The sequence below is a fragment of the Medicago truncatula genome, chromosome 4 (assembly GCF_003473485.1).
Source record: "Medicago truncatula cultivar Jemalong A17 chromosome 4, MtrunA17r5.0-ANR, whole genome shotgun sequence".
In the NCBI taxonomy this organism is placed as follows: Eukaryota; Viridiplantae; Streptophyta; class Magnoliopsida; order Fabales; family Fabaceae; genus Medicago; species Medicago truncatula.
In genome coordinates this window covers 62,890,338-62,914,243 of record NC_053045.1, presented here as the reverse complement: position 1 = coordinate 62,914,243, position 23,906 = coordinate 62,890,338, and the positions used below count along the sequence as shown (strand labels likewise).

General features: G+C 31.9%; 3 protein-coding genes across 4 annotated transcripts; 2 read left to right on the top strand and 1 right to left on the bottom strand.

Moving 5' to 3' along the window:
* Positions 1 to 296: 296 nt before the first annotated feature.
* On the bottom strand, positions 297 to 2,384 carry LOC11427118 (replication termination factor 2). The gene is made up of 2 exons (XM_024782772.2): positions 2,307 to 2,384; positions 297 to 1,535 (listed from the first exon to the last, which is right to left on the bottom strand). Exon 2 carries the CDS (start codon positions 1,470 to 1,472, stop codon positions 387 to 389), a length of 1,086 nt encoding a protein of 361 aa, XP_024638540.1. The 5' UTR covers positions 1,473 to 1,535; positions 2,307 to 2,384; the 3' UTR covers positions 297 to 386.
* A 6,606-nt stretch (positions 2,385 to 8,990) lies between these two features.
* On the top strand, positions 8,991 to 13,438 carry LOC11436321 (NADP-dependent glyceraldehyde-3-phosphate dehydrogenase). The gene is made up of 9 exons (XM_003610302.4): positions 8,991 to 9,354; positions 10,213 to 10,406; positions 10,515 to 10,643; positions 10,940 to 11,059; positions 11,482 to 11,618; positions 11,710 to 11,865; positions 12,356 to 12,734; positions 12,812 to 12,928; positions 13,153 to 13,438. Exons 1-9 carry the CDS (start codon positions 9,210 to 9,212, stop codon positions 13,264 to 13,266), a joined length of 1,491 nt encoding a protein of 496 aa, XP_003610350.1. The 5' UTR covers positions 8,991 to 9,209; the 3' UTR covers positions 13,267 to 13,438.
* A 5,060-nt stretch (positions 13,439 to 18,498) lies between these two features.
* Positions 18,499 to 22,637, top strand: LOC11441077 (bHLH transcription factor RHL1). 2 transcript variants are annotated; one of them, XM_003610299.4, is made up of 7 exons: positions 18,499 to 19,102; positions 19,185 to 19,286; positions 19,401 to 19,532; positions 19,835 to 19,900; positions 20,868 to 20,933; positions 21,163 to 21,231; positions 21,842 to 22,637. In XM_003610299.4, exons 1-7 carry the CDS (start codon positions 18,671 to 18,673, stop codon positions 22,205 to 22,207), a joined length of 1,233 nt encoding a protein of 410 aa, XP_003610347.2. In that variant the 5' UTR covers positions 18,499 to 18,670; the 3' UTR covers positions 22,208 to 22,637. The 2 variants fall into 2 exon arrangements, with proteins under 2 accessions (XP_003610347.2, XP_003610348.2); XM_003610300.4 differs by having other exon boundaries at positions 18,501 to 19,102; positions 19,194 to 19,286.
* Positions 22,638 to 23,906: the final 1,269 nt, after the last annotated feature.

Here is a 23,906-nt window from a genome sequence, read left to right as displayed (position 1 = left end):
TATACAAGCAAACAAGTTATGCTTTTGGTTTCCTCAACAACACGACCCAGGGAGAAAAGAAAGGACTGCAAAGTGGGTTCTAAACTTCCAAAGAGGAGCATTCGACAATAAGCAAAGGCCTTATGTTATTGAAAACAATAGTCATTGCACTGCTTATTATTTAGTGTATTCATGTTTATATTTACCATTGAAATTTTTAACATTTTGCTCAATCCATCATTTTCTAATTAAAAAATCTTCACATTCAAATTTTTGTCCACATTTGATGTTCTATCCAGCTTTGTAAAAAAAAAAAATTGCTCGATAACTGAACAGTGAACACAACAAATTGTAATTGAGTACATTTAACATGAATATAAAGTACAAACTTGAATACAAAATACAAGTTAATTTCTACCAAGAGGCAGAGACCTGCAAGAATATGTTTCTTTAAATTCAGACTTTCTAGAAGAAGTAAAGATGGAAGCATAGACCTCGGTTGCATTTGCCGGGGCAATATCAGTCGCCTTGAAACGCTTAGCAGCAGCAGCACCACCATTAACACCTTTGTTACCATTAGCAACCTTCCCATTCTTATCCACCTTAGCCGAAGCCTTCTCCACATTCAAACCATGCTTAGTACCAGTCAACTTTGACGCTTCCAAACTCAAACCATCGACAGCCTCACTATCATTATTCTTAACCTTCTTGGTTTTTTTCTCCCTAACCTTAGCCTTCTCCTCCTCCATCCTCTCCCTCAAAACCTCAACCTCTTCTTCATTCCCATTAATCACAATCTTATCCCCCTCACCAAATTCCTCATGACAAACCAAACACGCCGAAGATTTAACTTCTTTCAAAGCCTTAGCACTCAAAACATGCCCACAATTCCTAAGAGCGAAAAACTTATACTTTCCATTAAACTCAAGCCCCGCAACGGGACACCGAAACTTAGCACCATCATCCTCACCAGGAACAGATTCAAGCTTAATTTTAATCATATCCTTCAAACCCTTAATATACCCAAACTCTTTCGGCAGCTTCTTCCCCAACAACGCTTCCACCAATGATTCCTTATTGAAAATATTCCCAAGCTTATCAATCACACACGGTTCACGTAAAGGCTCATTCGATAACGCACAGTTCTGCCATTTCGATAGCCTCTGCTCGTTTGGATCAACCTTATCGGGTTTCTTCTCCGCGTACATCTTGAGGTAACAGTCACGTGACTCGGCACATGTAGAGCCTCCATCTCCACCGCCACCACGGAGGCGTGATTGAAGGACTAGGGTTGAAAGAGGTGCGATTCGGGAGGTGGAGAAATTGGTGTCATCGGAGAGAGGTTTTCCGTTGAGGGTGAAGTAGAAGGATGATTGTGAATTGGGGAAGATAGAGTGTTTTAGATCGGAGAGGGTTTCGTCGCCGGTGACGGATTTAGGGTGAATTTGTAGGTCCGGTGATTGAACAAGGATTTGGAATGATTTGCGATGCATTTTCGATTTTTCTAGGGTTTGTGAATTTTGTATTTGTATAGAGAAACGAAAATCGGAGATTGAGTGTCTGTTTGGTTGCCCAGTAGATTTTTAAATACTCACGTTTACAACATCTCAACGTAATTTGATCTTAAAAAATATGTTTGGCTTCCAAAAAGATTAATTGATTATAGAGGTTAAACTTGATTTTTCTGGAATCAACTAAATCGATTCTCCTTATTAAACAATTATTTTCTATCTTGTTTGTCAATTATGCCCTTGTTTATAAGTGAACATGTTCTTTTATTTCTTTATTATGTAACCATCCCTAGTCCCTACTATATATTGCACTGTGCTACCGGTTATATTATAAATTATACATTTTCTTTTCCAATGGATAAAATTATACTATTGTGTTTTTTTTACACCCTTTGGTTCTTATATTATTAATCATTAAATTGATGAAAAAATATATATTAATTATAACTCTTTTTTTTTTTTAGGGGAATTATAACTCTTATAAATTAATATTATTTCAAAAAGAATATTTGAAGCAATAAAAATTCATTTACGATATGTGGAAATAATTTTCTAAAATGAAATATTTAGTTTTAAATAAAATTAAAAGGGTGTTCTAAAAAAAATATAATTAAAGGGATACTTTGGTCATTACACATTCAAGATCAATTTTGATTTAAAATACTCAAACAACATCAACTCATAAGAATCACTTTTAAGTATATGTTTCCAAACATAAACCAATTTACATCAAACTCAATTTAACCAAAATCAATTTTCTCAAACTCAATTCTATCAAAATCAATTCTCACCGCCGCCAAACCAAGCACATACTAAATGATTATTGTATCGTGAATTTTTTGAAATCGGAGCCCTTGGTTATTGATTTTAATTTTAAGAAAATTTTACCCTATACTCCAACATACGTACTTTCACCCTATAAATATTCAAATATTCCAATTTTATCCTTTTTCTTTTTTTTAAATTCAATTTTCCCCTTTTTGTTATTTCATCAATTACACATAATTTTCTAATTCGGTATGAGTTCAACCCCATCCGATATAAAGGTTTCAAATTTTATTTTTTTCGGAATACTCATACTAATCTTTCCAAAAATTATTCAGAATAATCATGTGTATCTTTCCGTAATAATCCAAACTCTCAACTGGTTGGATCCAATAGTGAGAAGGGTATTCACTGGTGGTTTATTGCTCTTATGTTCCAAGCAAAAAACAATGGAATGATATTGGTGAGGGATAGAGAAAAGTATGGTAAGTAATTAACCCACCTCTTCGAATCAAGTCTTAGTAATCTAAATAAAATAACAATAATTTCCATTCTCAATTTTAACAGAGAAGAATACGATTTCAGCTGAGGATTGAGTAACAAAAAATTAAGAACTTAAAAAAACGAATTTCCAGAACCGATTTTGAGAAGAATCAACCGGAACTTTTTGCATATGTTTTATGGGAATCAATGATTCCGAGATCGATTCCTGCAATTCAGAACACGGTTATGTGAACTATTCTCTCGTAACCCACTGACCCAAAAACGTTGACATATCCATAATCCTCAAATAGTGAACAATTAAGGGAATAAACATATGAAAAGATCAAGAGAGCAATCAATAATTGATGTTTGGCAAAGACGTCTTACTGTTTGTTTGAGTTTTCCTGGCGAAGGTTTTTTTTTTTGGAAAAAGGTGGGGGTGAACAAGTGAATGGTGATTGTGTTTTATTTTTATATAAAGGGTAAATTTGGTAGTTTGTGTCTAATGTTAGGGTGAAGGTATAATTGTAGGGGTATGGGGTATAACTTCCTAATTTTAATCGATCGATGCTTGCGGGTAACCGACTTATACGACAGCTTCACTTGATTGGGCCTGGGATTAGTTGTAATATGGGCTTTGTATTGAGCTTGTTGGGCTTGACAAAGAAATTGTTCGAAAATTGCTTTTTTAACATCAAAACCTTCCTAAAAACACATGTAAAATACTTAAATGTCCGCAACGGTAGTTAACTCCCGCTATCTTATAACTAGAAAACTGGCGGTAGTTAACTACCACTCGATTTTTTGGTCATTTCCATGTGTGTTTAGAAAACATTGGATGTCAAAAAAGCAAGCTTCAAATTGTTCACTCTTAAAACTTTGGAGTATACACCACATAAATGATATTTGTATGAATTTTTTTCTCTTTATTTTTGGACATAAACAATAGAAAGAAAAGGGATGAAGAGATAGAAAGAGTAAAAATACAATATAAGTACGAGAAAAAGAGTTATTCTAAAAGTTGTTACGAAATAATTGTACAAAATCATTTTTCTATACACGATCACCGTTAATGCAAGCAAAATAGTTTTACACAAATGAAAATTATACTTATTTCATGTCATACCACTTGCCCAAAACTATCTTTATAAAAGTTGGCAGATATAGCAAAATGATGAATTTTCTTTAGATATTGGTGTAAAATTGTTTTATATTGATAATGCATATCTTTTAAATCTTTATGAAGTAGACATAGTGTCTTTTTCCTTCTAAAAAACCTACTTTGAGATATATGTATGGTTTTGAGAAATAGTTTGGGGGAGAATAAGCTCTTTTAGGATGAACTTGTTGAGTAAAATAGAAAGTGTGAACTTACTTGGCTGTTTGTAGTAAATTTTCCCGTTTTCATGTTGATGCTTGTAGCGTCAATGTGCCTATCATTTCATATTTATCGATAATAATGGTAGAAGTTTTAAAATTTATCCGAATATTTATAAAAAAAAACTTAAGTTATTTGACTCTTGAAGAAGGATAAACTTGTAAAAAAAAATTGAAAGAGTAAATGTTACACCAAAACTTAGTATATATTTTTTTTAAGCAAGAAAAAAAAAACTTAGTATATTTTTATATAAAAGTTATATATTTAAAATATTTGATTATTTAATAAATAACGAAGGACTAAATTGTAAATAAAAGATTTTATTTAAAGGGAAAGTTGGAAAGGAACTAAGACACACCAAAAATTTGTATTCCTTTTATATATAGTATAAATATAGATATCTCTTGTCCCGTAAGTATAACTCAGTTGGTAGCTACCAGGATCATTTGTGCAGTGGTTGGGGTTCGAATTACGGATTCCTCACCTCTCCACACATAATGTGTGTGAATCTAGCCACTAAACTGCTTGACAAAAAAATATAGATCTCTCACATCTATTTAATTTATTCTCACACTTTCATATTCTTCGTTCTAAATTTTAATTCACATTGAAGAATATTCTTTTCATTTCTTTACCCTAATCGTGTAATTTACCGTTCATGTATTTTAATGAATGATCGAATTTTAGTTTATGGTTGGATGCATTATGTGTATGGTTGGTTATGTTGAGATGAATTTTTTTGTTTGTTTGTGCACGATGAGAAATGGTTTTATTTAAAAGTATATGGCATAAGACTTATCAAACATATTTAACAAGGACAACTCAACACATATTAAGGTTTAAGATGGCCTTTTTAAATCTAGTAGGTGTGCTTTTACAAATTACAAGAATTATGGTAAATTTATTTTTAGACGTTTTAAATACAAAAAAAATTACTATATTAATGTAATCAATTTCATTTAATATTTTTTTATTCATTATAAGTTCAATCAATTTAACTATTATTGGGATGATATTAACTTTAAATATAATTATATAAAATATGATTGTATGATGCAAAAGTGGGTTCAAACACTAAGCTTGGACTATCACTCTCAAATCAAGAGATTTTTTATTTATTTATTTTCTCCTTTAATTGTAAAGTCACTCTTTCCCACATCCCTTCCCTATCCTCCAACCTGAAAATAGAAGCATATAGACCTAAAAACTACATTTATTATTTAGGTCTTGTTTCATGTAACCTCGTAATAAACCATCATTCTTGCTCTAATTTGGAATTAATTGAAGACTTGGACCACCTCACATGTGCCATTCTATTCCAGCAGATTCATTGTGCTTCAATTTCAATTATTTGTTAAGATTATCACATTACTGATTGTATGATACTAGTTTTCTACTTTTGTCATTCACCATCTTGGATTTCATATCAGTTTGAATATGAGTTCTTCCTCCATCTCCTTGTACTATAAATTAGTTTTAGTGGTCAAACATGTTTGTTGTAGTTTTTCGTAGTAATGATATTACAATATTTATTTAATGTGTGTTTGTATTTTTTTCCAATGACGGTGTTAACTTAAATGGATTATGAAATTGTGTTGACTTAATAAATTGTGTTGTCAATTTAAATTATTCAATTTTAGATAGTGTTTTTTTTTAAATAGTGTTGTCAATATTAAATTATGTTATCTCTATAAATTGAATGAGGCGTATTGTTCTCTTATTGGGACATTTCATATTCTATATTATAATATTACAAAACTAATCTAACATAGTTCCGATTATGAAATGTGAAAACTCTCCATCACCACACAAAACTATCCGGTTCGGATTCTATAATTTAAAGTAGGTATTTCTCATTATAAAAAGAAAAAATGTTAATTGTCGGTGAGGTTTGACAAGGAAAATGGTACATTTTAGATTTTATAATTTGGAAAAATGTAAAAATACATTTTAAATTAATAGATAAAAAATGGATAAAATTTAAAAAACAGAGGGCACAAGAAGGACGAAATTTGGTAAAAGTAAATGTAGTTTTAACGGAGGCTCGATCAATGTCATGGTATGGTAGGCCATGCAATTTTACTTTGAAACAAAGCAAGCAATGTAATCTTTTTCAACGTGGTCCGTCTATATTTTCTTCATGGGAAGAACTGTATGGTCATAATCTCAAATGGCTAAAATGTAATTAAATTGAAGTGGTCCTCAGCCACAAATCAGCAAGGAATGGGAAGTAGACATGGTATCAAGTATCAACAACAACAACCCAGCACGCTTTACACGCTTTATATCATGTTTGTTTCTATGAACTATCAGCTACCCCCCATTCCCACAACGACCCCATTCTCTTCTTGTCAGCTTGTGTGTGGTCAATAGACCAAGCTTGACAATTAGTAATTGATTTCAAGTATTTGTTGGCAGTTAATGACAATTATAGCAAAATCAGTTTCCATCTTTTAGTCTACTTTTTCACATGCACATTGGACTTTATTGTCATTTTATTTCTTAAAAGATTCACAATTTAATGATGGAAAATGATAACTAGTATCCTTAAGTCAATAGTTAAGGAAATCAAATACTATAATATGAATATCTTAAAACTTGTGTATGCAAAGTTTTAAAAGTGTAAAAAATGATATTTTCAATATAAATAATTTTTTTTTTTTTTTTTTTTGTGTTTTTAGCTAATGGTGCCCCGTACCACTAGTTAACAAGACCCTTTAATTATAAAGCTCACTTTTTAAATTTAAAGTTAATTTCTTCCGCAAATCAAGTTGTGATATACAGAGTTCCAAGGTATATGGAGTTCCAAGTCTTTGGGTATGACCATTTCCATACTTTTTTTTGCGGTCAATAGTAATAATTAGTTGTTAGATTAATATTTTTTTCTCTTTCAACTGAGTTTAATTCGGGTCCTCCAACTCATTTAACTCTAAACATAGTTTAAATAACACTAATCATAAGTGACTCAATGAAGAAGTCTTTGTGTTGCATCTCATTCATGATTTGATGTAAAAAAAAAAAAACATATGTAACTTTAGCAAAATAGCCATCCCATAACTTGTTGCTAATTAGCACATAATTCTTGATATGTTTCATAAGTGTAAAATAAATATGTACTATAACAGATTTGAATCAATTAATTAACTAACCTGACTCAATTTTTTTTCATTTTTCCATCTAACATATGTTATCTTAGTGAACGCCATGCATCAGCTTCACAAGCAGGAGGAATAGTTTAGCTCTTAATATTAAGGTTCCAACCAAGAAGAGGGATAAATTTATCCAATTTCTATGGCACAGCATATCAAATGTATGCAATGCACATTGGTAGATGAAACTTCTGCACTAAAAGGTGTCTTTTGGGTTTGCATTTCACTCTTCACAGTTTTGAAACCATTGCATTTAAAAAAGGGTAATTCGGTGCACTAAAGCTCCCGCATACGCAGGGTCCGGGAAGGGGTTCCATCATTATTGGTGTATTATACGCAGCCTTATCCTATTTTTTTACACAAGAGGCTGTTTCTAGGACTTGAACCCGTGACCTTTTGGTCACATGACAACAACTTTACCGATTGCGCCAAAGTTACCCATCAAACCATTACATTTACCTTTAATTTTTTTTTTCTCCCGTTATGGGATGTAGTGTTTGCAAACTCTAACAAAAGTGATTGATAGGATATTTGCACTTACGAACTATAACATGCTCAGGTTTTATAAATTTCGTAATATAAATTAATTGCAGCATGCATCTATTTAAAAATGAAATGAGTTATTTTATTTTTCAAAGCTTCACATGTAAGAAATTGGCTTCAAATTGTGGATTCAATTTATCTGCTTTCCCTCTTTTGATGGTATACCAGAAACTAAAATCCAAATGTGTCACATACTGTGGTATAAAATTTGACTTGGACAAAATCCTCCAAAAATATGTTAAGGTAAAATATAAGTTATTGAGTTTGGTTTAGTGAATAATGTTTTTTTTTTTTTTTTTACAATGACATTGATACGAAATTTACACCGCCGCTTAGCCGGAATTACCACTAAGAGGCCTAAATCTCTTACCACTTGGACAAATTCATTCTTGGTGAAAACAATTACTTCATCCGTTCCATAATAACTGAGCCAATTCAAAAAAAAAAAAGTATCTCAAAATAACTGAATCATTTCACTTTCCAATACAATATTAATTACTTTTTTCCCTTTATAACTCTAATTAATACTACTTTCATCACCTCAATTCAATATATTCCACTTTGCATTTATGATAGTGGAGAATACACTAATACTTAACAAAAACACTTAAAACTATTTTTCTCTCTCTTTCATTTATACATTTTTCTTTCTTAATATGTGTGAAATAAGCTTTTGACTCGGTTAATCTGGGACGGAGGAAATGTTATTTTAAAAAGGTAAAGTATATAATCGGATGAATAGATAAGCCCTACATCATGAATGTAATAAAATAACTGTTGATTTTCTGTTTTATTTTAATAAACTTGAACTCATAATTCTGTTAGTGATTTTTTTCCAACATTCATGATGTCAATCTTATGTCATTTCTTTTGAAAAACTAGTAATTCCACTAGATAACCGTTTATCAACCACAGATTCCTATTCGGGTACAAATAGCAGCATATACCGTTTATTATTCTACTTTGACAAAATGAATAAATTATTCACCTTGCTTCTGACAAGTAGAATAATAAACACTGTTGAGAACTACTACGATCATTCATTTCTAAGCAAGTTACTCAATTTTACTTCAAAACATTTTTCTGCATGGAATATATATATTAGCACATCCTTCTCTTCCTAAAGCAAGATAACTAAATGATGAAAAAAATTCAAAAGATAGGGACAAATTGAGATAAGATAATTAACGCTGGATCACTTGGAACCACCAAAACAATTCAAGTTTGTCCCTAGTCACAGGACAAAGCTATTTGTGGCTCACCTTCTCTTTACACCATAAATATTGATTGTCACTCACCAAACAATCAACAAGAAAACCAAATCAACTATATTAACCAGACACTCCTCCTACTCTCTTCTTCTCTCTGCATTTTGAGTCTTGAGAGTTTTCATTTTCTAACATGGCTGCTACTGGAGTGCTTGCCGAGATTTTAGACGGAGATGTATACAAATATTATGCTGATGGAGAATGGAAGAAATCTACCTCTGGAAAAAGTGTTGCTATCATCAACCCTACTACAAGAAAGCCTCAATACAAAGTTCAAGGTAATTTCACTTTCTCTTTTGTTTTCATGTAAGTATATGGACTTGCTGCCTAAAAAGGATGAACAAAAGCAACTATATATGTTTTTACTGAATGCAAGACTTCTAAATTATATAATATGAATATATTCTGAAGTTTCAACTTTTAATTTCACAACTAGTAATTGTGAAGACATAGATACTGTTAATAACGTTTTGGGCAGAGTGAATTTGCAAATTGGTCTTCGAAATTGTGAACATCGATCAAAATAATATCTGAATTTTACGAATTGGCAGATACATCTCTGAAATTGTAATATATCGGTTAAAATGATCCATCCATTAACTTTATGTCGTTAGAGGCTATAACTTGGTATGCTAAACGAACATGTGGCCTACACGTGAATCCCACGTGACCAAAAACTTATGTTGCACGTTAAATTCATGTATTTCATGCCAACTCTAGAGTTTCTACCTTGAGATCCAAGCATGTTAAATAAATTTACCTCATAAATTTCGTATGCAATTTAGTTGCAGATAATGTATTATTGATGTGAGATCTACGTATTCAATTAACATATGTTATAGACTCTTGCGACAGATGTTAACAAATGAACCGGTTCGATGATTCATTACAATTTCGAAGATATATTTGCTAATTCAAAAAACTCAAGGACTATTTTGACCGATGCTTACAGTTTATTATACGACTAATTTTCCTAATTGCTCTTTTCGGCCAGAAATGAAGTTATAAAGAAAGGAGATGACATTTGAACGCTAGATCATTCTTTTGATGATTGTATAAAAAACTAGATTGATAAATATAACAGATAAGAACTGTGTTCAATAAGCTCTAATCCTCTTAGAATGATATCCATGCAGCTTGTTCACAAGAGGAAGTTAATAAGGTTATGGATTCAGCAAAAGCAGCACAAAAGTCATGGGCAAAGACTCCACTTTGGAAGAGGGCTGAACTTCTTCACAAGGCAGCTGCAATCCTCAAAGAACACAAAGCTGCAATTGCAGAATGCTTAGTCAAAGAAATAGCAAAGCCAGCGAAAGATGCAGTTACAGAGGTGCATATTGTTTTACATTGTTATGTTGAATAAGTTAAGTGTTGTTTAGGACTATAATCTTGAGAAATTATGAAAATAATTGGAATTTTTTTATTTTTTTCAATGAAGGTTGTAAGATCTGGTGATTTGGTTTCTTACTGTGCTGAAGAAGGAGTAAGGATTCTTGGAGAGGGAAAGTTTCTGGTTTCAGATAGCTTTCCGGGAAATGAAAGGACCAAATATTGCCTCACTTCCAAGGTCTATTTCACTACATATTTTACTTAATATTCAAATCATAAGTTACTATATACTTCAATCATTTTAGAACTGGAAAATCAATAGGACAATATACTTTATAAAGTCAATAAATTGACACAACATCAAAATCCTGAGATACATTCAAGGGTGTGGTATATCTGCATTACATTCAATTATCTTAGTAACTTATAAAGAATTGTAAATTAAATGATCATGGTGAAATGTCATGTGTTATCTTATTGTTTTGTTTTGCTTGGTTGACGATGTGGTCTAAGAAAGCTGCACTTGATTTTCAGATCCCATTAGGAGTGATCTTAGCCATTCCACCTTTTAACTATCCTGTCAATCTTGCTGTCTCAAAAATTGCTCCTGCACTCATTGCTGGAAATTCTATTGTGCTCAAGCCTCCAACTCAGGTAATTTATATCCTTCATTATGATACTTGTAAAAAATACTACACGTGGGATCCATATTCTCATACTATCCACTTTCTTATGGCCCTGTTTTGATAAAAAGCTTAATCAAGAACTTATAGATTAAGAATTTATCACATAATTCATTTCTATAACAAATAAAATAAACTCTTAACTATTTTCATATAGGCTATAAACTGTTTTCATAATAAGCTGACAACAACTTATTGGCATGTCATAAGCAATTTCCATTAGCTCTAACAAACACTTGTGATTACGCTTGTAAATAAGCTCAAATAAATCAATCCAAACAGGCCCTACGTCATAAAAGTTCTAGCAAACCAAAACAAAAAGTTTATGTCAGAATTTTCAAGTCTTATTTTCTTTATTGTTCCTTCTAATGGGTCTATGATGCTGCATTTCAGGGAGCTGTTGCAGCTCTTCACATGGTTTATTGCTTTCACTTGGCTGGTTTTCCCAAAGGTCTAATCAGCTGTGTTACTGGCAAAGGCTCAGAAATTGGTGACTTCCTTACAATGCATCCAGGAGTGAACTGTATAAGGTGACTATATATCAATCAATATGATGCTCTCATAGTATATGACTATATGCCACTTTTATCTCTACTGACTTGTAACCTTGCTATCTGACAGCTTCACTGGTGGAGATACCGGCATTGCAATTTCAAAGAAGGCAGGCATGATTCCGTTACAAATGGAATTGGGAGGAAAAGATGCTTGCATTGTACTTGAAGATGCTGACCTTGATTTGGTTGCTGCAAACATTATAAAAGGAGGTTTTTCATACAGGTGAATGACATGTCTCAATTAGCACTTCTGGTGCAAAGGAGGGAGCAGGGTTTGTCTTTTCATGCATTTACTTCATAAATAAATATAACCGGTGCCACTATAATCCATGAACGTATTTAAATTGCAAACACATCCCTATGTTTATCTTTTATTAGTAATTTTACAGACTAAACCGACTAACGAAAGACACATTTGATGATCAAAATAACTAACAAAAGACACATTTGAGGACTAAACACTTCAACAAAAACTGAAATCGCTTGACACATTCAAAGCCCAAAATGACCGTTTATTCATATAACTGCTAATACTAAGCTAGACACCTCAGCCAATTACATCATACGCTTCTTGATATGCATTATACAATATAAGATGAATGTTGCATGGTGAAAATTCTCATCAAGAAATTAAATGCATATTCTCACAAATGAATGGCTATTTTCAAAATTTTAATGCCACTTACGGAACTTTTTTTTTTCTTCATGAAAAGTGGTCAGAGGTGTACTGCTGTTAAGGTTGTCTTGGTAATAGAATCAGTTGCTGATACTTTGGTTGAGAAAGTGAAGGCTAAGGTGGCAAAACTAAGCGTTGGACCACCTGAGGATGACTGTGATATCACCCCAGTTGTATCAGAATCATCAGCTAATTTCATTGAAGGCTTGGTGAATGATGCTAAGCAGAAAGGAGCAACATTCTGCCAAGAATACAAGAGAGAAGGGAATCTTATTTGGCCTTTGTTATTGGATAATGTTAGGCCAGACATGAGAATTGCTTGGGAGGAGCCATTTGGACCAGTTTTGCCTGTAATTAGGATCAATTCTGTTGAAGAAGGCATCCACCATTGTAATGCTAGTAACTTTGGACTTCAGGTAATAATTTATACTTGTGATTTGGGAGCATAGCAATAATAATTTGTATGAACAAAATTGAACTTGAAATTGTTCAGGGATGTGTGTTCACAAAGGATATCAACAAAGCAATGATGATTAGTGATGCAATGGAATCAGGAACAGTTCAGATAAATTCTGCCCCAGCTCGTGGGCCAGATCATTTTCCCTTTCAGGTGAAACCTACAAAATCAATCCAATTAGTACGTTTGATTGATATCATGGTAGATGGCTAGAATTACAACGAGCCAGTGTGATTCTGGCAAAACCATCTTAATATCAAATATGCACATGTTATTTATTTGATACAATTTCGAAAATAATAAAAAACAAACAAAAACATTTATATATCACAAAGCAAAAACATGTCTCATACTATCAAATGTTTTCCTATTGACAGGGTATAAAAGACAGTGGAATTGGATCACAAGGAATTACCAACAGCATAAACATGATGACAAAAATCAAAACTACCGTGATAAACTTGCCAAGCCCTTCTTATACCATGGGCTAATAATAGCATATTTTTATGTATGTGTGGAAAAAAATCAATTTACTCTTAGCTCCTCCATAAGTCATAGTGAGCTGACAAACCACATGAGCTAAGCATTGTATTCAGAATCAGAGATAAATAACAATTGTGGCTATGTGGTAGATAGTTCTGTCACATAGCTACTTCATGTGTCTATTTTATTTATTTTACTAATGTTTAGCATGATATGATGAATCTAAAATGTCTTGTACGTTGTCAAAAAGTTAGGAATATGATGATGTTGTTCCAAATAAATTGAATTTCAAATCAATGAAATGAACAAAAAAATGTAACAACTTTCCCTTCTATCGTATCATCATTGTTAAGCACATCGTGTTAGGCACAACGAGCAAAAGCTAAATGTTTTAAAGAGTTGAGCAAAACATTATGCGTCAACATATGTTTTTATATTATCGTGTATTCTGTAATATAACTTGATATATTTTGTGGACTGGTAATGAAGAAATGAAAAAGAAATACATGTCCGTGGCAAAGTCAGTTAACTTACTATTTGAAGGGAAAGAAAAAGGAGGGTTTGGAAGAGGAAGAAGGGAAAAAGAAAAAAAAGAAGAAAAAAAAAACAACCGGAAGAAATAGATGACATTGAGAGGAGAACATTTTGGAGGTTTATTTTTCTTCATAATACAAAATCCTACTCATTTGAGAAATTAAAAAATTATATTGGATGATAGTTTTGGAGGATTTACACATATTAAAAAAACATTTTTCCAAATTTCAAAAAGTGAAATACATGATTTTCAAGATAATATTTCATTTAATAAACCTTAACTAGTGCCCTTGGCATTTCCCTATTCTTAAAATTAAAAACATATTAATCATAAATATTTATTTATCATTCTTTAAAAAATATATTCTTTTTTGAAAATTGTGAAAGATTTTACAATTTTCCCTTATATTTCCAACCCTTCAAAATCTTCCCTTCTCAACTCCCTTAAAGATTATTTATGTTCGAAAGATTTTTTTTGTGTGTATTATTTATGTTTGAAAGATCATTTTAAACATGAAAGAAAAAACATTTTGTCCATACTCAATCATCCAAATGTGAAAAGGATTAGCATACCAACATGTTTTTCTTCTATGGTAAAATATTTAATGTTAATTTATTGAAAATAACTGTTCGAAAATTTCTATAGGATAAGTTTTGACAGGACATTTCTTTCAAAACAAAAAGTTTTGACAGGACATATTACCATTTTATAACCTTAATTTTTTTATTTTTTGTAAAAAAAAATAATTTTTAATTTGTTCAATTTCTTAATTTTTTTTTTACGACAAACAAGCCATTTCATTTGTAGCCCAACCTAAAATTAGTGGACTGAAAATGTCAGCCCAATGAGCATTATCAACATATTTGTTGAAGGAAATTGCCCTTTGCACCCATCACGTTTGCTCAAAAAACCCTGAATTTATCCAACTTTCAATGAAACAAACATATCAGAAGATACGTTTTGATCGGATTTTTCTATTAGAAGCTATCTTTCGATCGGTCTTTTTAAGGGATTGAACAATCTAGGGGGGCTTCTAATGCAACCTTCTTTGTTGAAATGGGTGATGAGAAGATGTGGTTTCAGGGAAAAAGAAAAGTATAATAAAGAATGTGAGAACTAAGAACTCTTCGAGACTACAGACAATTTTTTTTGAAGGAGAAAGGAGGTGAATTATAAAGTGAGAAACCAATAAAGACCGGGAGAACAAAGTCACCGCCACTAAAGGACAAATCTACATCTTTTTCTATGAACGGATAAAACCTACTTAAAATAAAACACACTAAATTTTCAAAAATTTCCTAAAGCGCTTAAGAATTATGTTCCACAGTATAATAAATTTAGGCTAGTAAGTGGGGGTCGATGTGTAAAGAGAGCCCTATCACCTGAATAGAAGGAGGGATGTGATTGCTACAGGACAAGGACATATACCTATATCTTTTGCTGCTGGTTGCCAAGCTTCAATGAAAGCTTTATTCATGTTTAGTCTAACAAAAACTTTCCTCCCCATGTCGTCTAGACACATCAATGTTATTGTATATGTATGTTTTCAAGCTCTCTTGAGTCTTGTCTCGTCTCGAATACTTAAATTGTGCACCCTTTTAGAACTTTACATATCCTTCCATTTGAACCCTTCTAAAGAAAAATATCCCTCCATTTGAACATGGGTTCAATCACTCACGACGCATATATGTATAGTAAGTACTATTGCCAATGTCTTTTATGCTCATCAATTCCAAAAGAACAAATTAAGAATATATATCCCGTCAAAATTAAGAATATACTCCCGTCGTCGTAAAATATAAAAAAAAATATATTGGTTAACAAAAGTTAATGTATTTAACTCAAAATTTATACGAATATATCAATTTATTTTGACTTCATTTAACTTACATTTTGAGATGAATGGAGTATATGATGTATCATAAGGAAAATGTTATTTCATGCGAAACAAAACTTCACGAAAACATTACGATGATGAATTGCTACCGTAGCTCGAAGCATTTTTATATTTAGTGGCAGCCATGATTTCTGCTCATCAAAGATCTGATACTCAAAAACGATTCACAATTGGTTCGGGATAAAATAATTTGCTGCAAATAGTATCACTCATAACTACGTATGTGGTACATTGGCGAATTATTTAAGGATATATCTCGTTTGTTTATGAGATTTTAGTGGCCTAAGCGTGAGCCTACGATTTAGTCAATAATTAATAAGTATATAATAAAATTAAATTCTTAAAGTGTGAAAATAATTTTCTTGAAGATGATAACTTTTTTTTTTTTGAGGAAATTTGCTTGAAGATGATAACTTGTGTTACATTAAAAAAATAATCTAATACAAACATCATGCAAAATCATCTTGTAAAATTGACGATCTCAAGTAGTTTTTCAATATTAGTTAGTGGTATGCTAACCACTATTCTTATGTTCTTTGAGTTTCTCATTTAAATGCTTCCAATTATTCACTTCATCATTTGCTAAAAGACTTACGTGACAGCTATTTTGAGAAGTGAACAATTTACAACAAAAACAATATATTTTATCCATATGTTTAGAGTAAGCTAATAATTTGAACCAACAAGAATAGTGAACCTTTAAACATTGTTTTTATTTTTGACTTAACGCCCCCTAATTTTTTTTTTTAAATATTTTGAGGCCTAATTAAATTTTAGACTTATTTTTTAATCTAGGATGATATTTCTCCCTTAGATATAGTCCTATCTGTTAGCACATGAAGAAACATGATATGCTATGATAATATTCTGTTATCATGAGACGATCGTCTAACCAATTTATTTTTCTCTGTAATAGTGTAACCAAATTTTCTCTATAGGTAAGAGAGTTAGAAATCAAATTTACGTTCTCTTAATTAAGGGTTCAAATCTCTTATCATTGATCATTGAATCAATTCATTGTTGGTAATATTAGATTTAAGGCTATAAAACAAACTTTTTGTTGTTGTTTATGTTGATAGTTGAGACCTCAAGGAATAGTTATTGAACCACAAATACATTACTTCCTCAGTTCCAAAAGATAAGTCGTTTTGATCATTTCATTAATTTCATACAAGAAAGATAAATAAAGAATTATTTTACAAAATTATACTTAATTAATGGTATGAAAACGATAAATTTTAAACTGAAATAAATTATAGAGTAATAAATAGTTAATGGTATAATAAAGAAAGTGACATTAACCTCTAAAAAAAAATTACATGCTCCTTATTTGCCTCAAATTAGGTGTCATTTTTATCACCTTTCCTTGTCTCAAATTTCTTCTTTTTTTATGACATGAGTACAATCTTTTTTTTCTTCTTCCATTAACGTACCCTTATTTATTGCATTTAATCACCTAATTACTTCACAAACTATGATTAGTAAGGTGTTCTAGTAAATGAAATAACATTTTACTATTAAAATCAACACATCTAACTATTTCTTTAATAAGCGTGTAAAACACACATCTTTTAAGATGAAAAATGGAAGAAAAAATTCTCTCTCTAAATAGGCTAGAAATGATTCGAACTTTATTGAATTCGATTTGATAAGAATTAGCTCAGCTTAAAATTTGACTCAAATTCATTTAAAATCTTCTTTTTAGCTCGAACTCAACTATATAAGAATAAACTCTGCCCAAAAATCAACTTAAGTTCGTTTAAAATCTTCCATTTGATTTAGTGAAATCATCAAAATTTAAGCTAGTGTTAATGAGAAAACTGGTTGAGAGCACATTACATTAAATAATTAATAATAATGTTATGTAACCTCAACTCCAAATCTACCGAACTTCCTCACAAGTTGATGTTTATGTGGCTAGATTCTTCTCTACTTTCCACTAATGTATCCTATGTGAGACTGTGAAAGCTTATAGAACTACTGCATATGTTACTAGGTCACTAGGTGATTAATCCTAGTATTTTTTGAGGAAATCCTAGTATTTTTTGATAGGTTTTAGTAATATGCTATTAGGCGATCCATTTTCCAGAAACGTAAAAAATTCCATATGCTTATTTGCTTTTTAAAATATTCAATTTAAGAAATATGAGAAGTTTTCAAAAGAAACTCAACATAAATTACTACTTGAATATATAACATTAATTTTTAATAAATATTATATATAATTGAGTTAGTTTATGATCCAAACGAGTCGAACTTATGTTGAACTCATTTAGCTTAAGTTATAATTTGTTTGGTTTATGAACGGTGACAGATCTAAAAAAATTTAAAAACGAGGCACCGTGTACTTTGATTTATGAACGAACGGTGAGAGATGTAAATTTTTTGAATGACACCATATATATAAATTGTCCATATTCTAAAAGGTAAATGTTAACTTGTGCCCTCAATGGCTGGCACATGTTAAGGAATTTATTATAGAAATATACTTATTAAAAGTCGTATAGTCAACTTCTTAAAAGTTAAATTATCATATTTTTCAATGCAAAATTGCTAATTTTAACATGACTCAAATTGACTCGATTTATTTCTTAACCCTATCCGTTAAACAAGCTCGAATTTGAAAGAGAGGAGAGTTATAATGAGACCTCAAGGAATAGTTTTTTTTTATTTTTTATAATGACCTGAATCATGGATGCAAGGAGTAGTTTATTTGACCCACAAAATAGTACTACTATAGTATGAATTCCAAAATAAATAAAAAAGGTGACAAGGCTACCTATGCAATTATCCGTCCGTTCCTGGTGAAACGCATTGCTCTGTTGCAACATGTGTTCTGTCCATACTCTCTCTCTTTCAAGTTACTTATTAATAAACTTTCATTTCAACCCTCCCACTCCACATTGACTCAACAAACTCTCTTCTCTCTACTCTCTCTCCTCCAACTTCCACACACACACCACACGCATCTTCTTTCCTCATGCAGCCTTGTAGCAGAGAAATGCAATCTCTTAACTCTCTCTTCAACTCTTCTTCTTCTTCTTCTTCTGAAATTCCCATTCCTCTCCAAAGTCAGATCCAAATTAACAACAACAACAACAATCACAACGACACATTCAACCATCACGACGATTTTCTCAAACAAATCCTCTCCACCAATCTTCCTCCTTCATGGAACACTCTCGACCCAAACCATAACAAACCCTTATTATGGGACCCCAATTCCGACGAAAATGTCACTTTCCCTAATTACGATGAACAACACAACAACCTTGCCTCTAAGTTTCGTAACCACCAGATCACTGACAAAACCGCCGCCGCTCTCATGCTTCTCACCGCCGATTCCGGAGGTCTCCTCCACATGCCTGCTGACTTTGACTCCTCCCAAAACGACGTCGTTAACACCTCCTCCGTGAGTATATTCATATTTTCTCACTCCGTTTATTAATTAACAACTTTATCGTTTTTATTACTGAATATTTTAATATTGTTAGCTTTTACAGGCTGCTGGTGATGCTTCCGTTCAAGCTCTCTTCAACGGTTTCTCCGGATCTCTCCACGGTGTCGCTCAACCTCACCATTTTCAACCTCCACAGGTTCTATTCTTTTCCTTTCTTAATTTTTCAAACAAAATTATTATTTGTTGTGAAATATTTTTCATGTGAATTAAAATTGATTTGATTTACTATTTTTGGAAATTTGAACGATAGGGGCAGAGTTTTGGAAGTGGTTCGGTGAGTGCAACGAACCAAGCTCCGGCAAGTGGCGCTCCGGCTCAGCCGAGACAAAAGGTTAGGGCAAGGAGAGGGCAAGCCACCGACCCACACAGCATCGCCGAAAGGGTATGTATCTTGCTATGAAGTGTTTGGTTGTGCAGAAAATTGGGTACAATAAATAACTTAAGTTGTCATTTTCAGTGTAACAATTAATATACTTATGAAAACGCCAAAACGTGTAATTTTTTCAGAGAAAATGCGGTTGTTTGTCAGTGGCTAACAGAATATAAACCCTTATTTGGGAGGGCCTACGCCTACTATCATTCTGTTTCTGTTTTTAAAATCGCTTTCTTTTGTTTCTTTTTGGATCAATGTGGAAGGGTAATAGTACAATGGTAATTTGGTAATTTTGTTTTTATGTATGGCAGCTACGGAGGGAAAGAATTGCTGAGAGAATGAAAGCTTTGCAGGAACTTGTTCCTAATGCAAACAAGGTAACACTCAGTTATGGCTAATTTTGTTGATTATCGGGAGTAAGAGTGATATTCAATTTCAATCATCACGTGATCTTTTACTTAACAAAAAAAAAAAAAAAAGTTCCATGCATATATCCAATTTTCTCATCTGATTAGTATTAATTTAGATCATGTTGTAGTTGAATTATCAATAATTTTGATCTAAATACTTCAACAACAAAAAAATTGATCTAAATTTAATTAACTATCTACTCAAGTGAATTAACTACATCTCTAAACATGATCCCGTTTGTTATAACGAAAATTATTATAGGTCTTAAATTAGAAAGTAAATAATTAATTTAGTTCCTGACATTTTATTTTTTTCTGACAAAAAAATACTAAATTAGCTCCAATATTTTCAATTTGGAGACCAACTAACCCCTCTACTATTTTTTCGGTACATCTAACCCCTCTAATATTATGAGTGGAGAACTAGTTTCTCCTATGTATAAAAAAAAAAAAAAAAAAAAAATTATAGACTAAATTGTGGATGCTATTTTTTGCTAGCTAGGAAGTCAATTAAGAAAAAAAAAACTATGAGGGATTAAATTGGATATTTACTTTCTAATTAAAGACCTGTAATACTTTTCATACACTCGTTATAACACACACACACGATATCTAGATAATTCAATTTAAATCAAAATTATGGATAATTCAACTACACGATTTCCTATAATGATCATGGTTCATTGCCTGTAAGCGCACCACTTTCAATCTAGTGTGGCGGTGATATACTTTCATTCGCGTGTTTACATGTCCACTTGTTTTACTCGATGGAGCTTATTTTATCATAAAATTTATGGCCTCAATAATTATCTCAAGATGTGGTTAGTTAACCAATTAAAAAACATTTAAATATAAGACACTTATAAACATAGTGTAATGGGTGTATCTATCCATGTTGAAATTTTAATTATTTGTTTGGTCTGTGGATCGACAGACAGACAAGGCTTCCATGCTGGATGAGATCATCGATTATGTGAAGTTCCTACAAGTCCAAGTCAAAGTGAGATTCCCTTCTATTTCTTCAATATACTTTTGGGAAATTTACAAAATACAGTTTTTACTTAAATATGTCCAGTATATCTATCTATCTATATAGAATGATTTTAACAATTTTTTTCCTTCTGTTGTTTTATGATTAACAGTACTAATTTTATTTTTTAAGAGTTTTCTAGGTACTGCATATTGTTTTTAATCTTTGTCACTGGTTGCGTAATTGAATTTATTTACAGGTTTTGAGTATGAGCAGATTAGGTGGAGCAGGGGCTGTAGCTCCTCTTGTGGCTGATATGTCCTCCGAGGTAAGTTTTCCACTTTCTTTCTGAATTAACCAAAGTTATTATTTATAGTAAAAAGGAAACTTTTCTCGTGGCTTTCTTGCTGCTATTGTTCTTTCAAAAAAGAAAAGAAATAATCCCATTTTTCTTCTGCTTTTTCTTATTACTTGTTTCTTCCTAATTCAATGAAATAAAAAATAATCAAGCTCCTATTACAATTAGTAATTTATATCTTTTCCTATCTAAAATTGGGATAGCACAATGTCGCCCAACTCTATGTCACCAATGTCACCTAACTCTATGAGATTGTGATTGATCAATGTCACCCAACTCTATGTCACTCAAATACTACCCCTAAAATTGAGAAAGCAAGAAATTGTGGGAAGTATTAAAAAAACATGTTAGAATTTCCATAAGAAGAAATACTCAGCATCCACGAAAATAGAGAGACGAGTCTTCTCACTAGATGACACACCAACTTTAATTTTTGTTAGCTTTGTTTCATAGTATTAATCAATCAATTCTGAAATTCTCAATCACCACAAAACGACAACCCAAAAGTAGCACGCGTAGCTACTTTCTCAGATTCCACTCTCTCCCCTTAACAGTGCCACGTGTTCTTTTTTCCTTGTAGGGTGTCAGTGACTGCGTCCAAACAAACGGCAACGGAGGGGTCCACCCACGAAACCCTAAAACGGCGTCGTCCTCCAACGAAAGCCTCACCATGACGGAGCATCAAGTGGCCAAGCTAATGGAAGAAGACATGGGATCTGCCATGCAATACTTACAAGGCAAAGGTCTTTGCCTCATGCCTATTTCTCTTGCTACTGCAATCTCTACTGCCACGTGTCACACCAGGAACCCTTTGATCAATGCTGCTAATAATAACATCAACGGTAGTTCCAACCCTATCACCGCATCTAACGGTGATGGGCCATCTTCTCCCGGAATGTCCGTTAACAGCATCGTCAAAGATGCTAACTCCGCTTCTAAGTCGTAGACGCCGTCTGTTTCGTTGACTTTTTCACTCAACAGAGACATAAACAAAAGAGTAGCATCTAAGATGAAAACACAAAATGAGGTGGAGTTTCTCAAGTCTAGGAAAATAATGCGTGGGACTTTTACGACGTCGTATTTACCTAGACTTTGGCAGATGCTAACTTTCGTATTAATTTCAGCCTTACCATCTTTCTATTATAGGTCTTATTTTTGTTGTAATTTTCTTTATTTTTTGTCATGACTTTCCTTTTATTCAAATTGGTGCACTCTTAAATTTTAGTTTTTATTTTCCGTTTGGAAAATGTAACGGGTGTGAAAAGAGATAAGTTTGTACGAGAAAATAGCATAATCATTATTATATTGACGAATGATTATTTTGTTTTCTCTAGACAAATTTTATGTTTATTTATTTCTCATGCAATGTTCTTAAACACTCATTTAGTAAGATCATTTCTTATTTTCCATCAAATTTTTGTAATCATAGCGTATGAAAGAAGGTGATAACTAGGGTACCCATGGAAGAATGGTGGGTAATTTACCTCAACTAATACACATTAGCCACATAAGCACATATTCATGAACTATGTTGACCCCACCAATAAATTGCTCATATTCATTGGTTGGTGGGTAAATTACCCACCATTTTTCAAAGGTAATTTAGAAAAAACTATGAAAGAATGATTTAAAGAAGGGCAATGCTAACCGGTGCCTCCGGGGCATTGGATAAAGAATAAAAAATAGGCAATAAATAAATGGATTTCACTTGATTTATCTTAATTAAAGTGTAAAATATTTTAAATAATTAAAATTAATAAATGTTATATTCAATATCTCTCTGCCATCATCAATACCATAATCAATCTTCTTTTTTTTTAACTTCTAAAAAATAAAATATTCAATCTTTTTTTATTTACGCTACGTTCAATTTATTAGGTATTATTCAAATAAAAAATTTGTTCTTTTTTTTACATCTTGTCTTTATGTTTTTTTTTTTTTTTTATATTATCGTTTTTATTTGTAGATGATAAATAACATAATTGAAATTGATGATGTTAGTGCTACAAAAACAAACAATAAATACAACTATATCTTATTTTAATTAGTTGACTTATATCTCACTTTAATTTAGGTAAACCAATTGAGATTCATTTATTTATTGTCTATTTATTATTTCTTATACAGTACCCTCGGAGCACTGGTTAGCAGCACCTTTTAAAGAATGTGTCGTTAGGGTGAACACATGTTGAAAGAAAAATAAAAGAGTATATGATAACAATACAACAAAACTAATATATCTTGTTTAAAAATTGTCCAGGTGCCGTTTAATTTGAAAAATGAGATTTTTTTTCCACCATGGAAAACACCAGTCGATTTTGAACTGGCAAAAAAAACAAAAACAAACTCAGTTTATTATTTTAATGTTGTTTTCAATTCCAACGTTGTTGTTGTTGTTCACCATGTATCTTTGTCAAATTGTTGCAATAGATCTCAATGTGGCTATGGATTCAATTCCACCGTTGCAAGAATGTCCCCAAAGCTACCTTCGCATCAATTCCCGTTTTGGTTTATGAGTTAAGAATAAAAGGTGAATTGAAAACAACATGAACCCTAATTTCAATTCTTCTCCTTTTAATTTAAGTGAATTTAAAATTGAGAAATTAGTATAAAAACAAATAAAAACATTCCAAATTTATTTTAAA

Coding starts and splice junctions, on each gene's coding strand:
- LOC11427118 (XM_024782772.2), bottom strand. CDS start 1,472: ATGCATCGCAAATCATTCCAAATCCTTGTTCAATCACCGGACCTACAA.
- LOC11436321 (XM_003610302.4), top strand. CDS start 9,210: ATGGCTGCTACTGGAGTGCTTGCCGAGATTTTAGACGGAGATGTATAC. Junction 11,619..11,709: donor CCAGGAGTGAACTGTATAAG/GTGACTATATAT, acceptor GCTATCTGACAG/CTTCACTGGTGGAGATACCG. Junction 12,735..12,811: donor CTAGTAACTTTGGACTTCAG/GTAATAATTTAT, acceptor GAAATTGTTCAG/GGATGTGTGTTCACAAAGGA.
- LOC11441077 (XM_003610299.4), top strand. CDS start 18,671: ATGCAGCCTTGTAGCAGAGAAATGCAATCTCTTAACTCTCTCTTCAAC. Junction 19,103..19,184: donor ACGTCGTTAACACCTCCTCC/GTGAGTATATTC, acceptor TAATATTGTTAG/CTTTTACAGGCTGCTGGTGA. Junction 21,232..21,841: donor TGGCTGATATGTCCTCCGAG/GTAAGTTTTCCA, acceptor TTTTCCTTGTAG/GGTGTCAGTGACTGCGTCCA.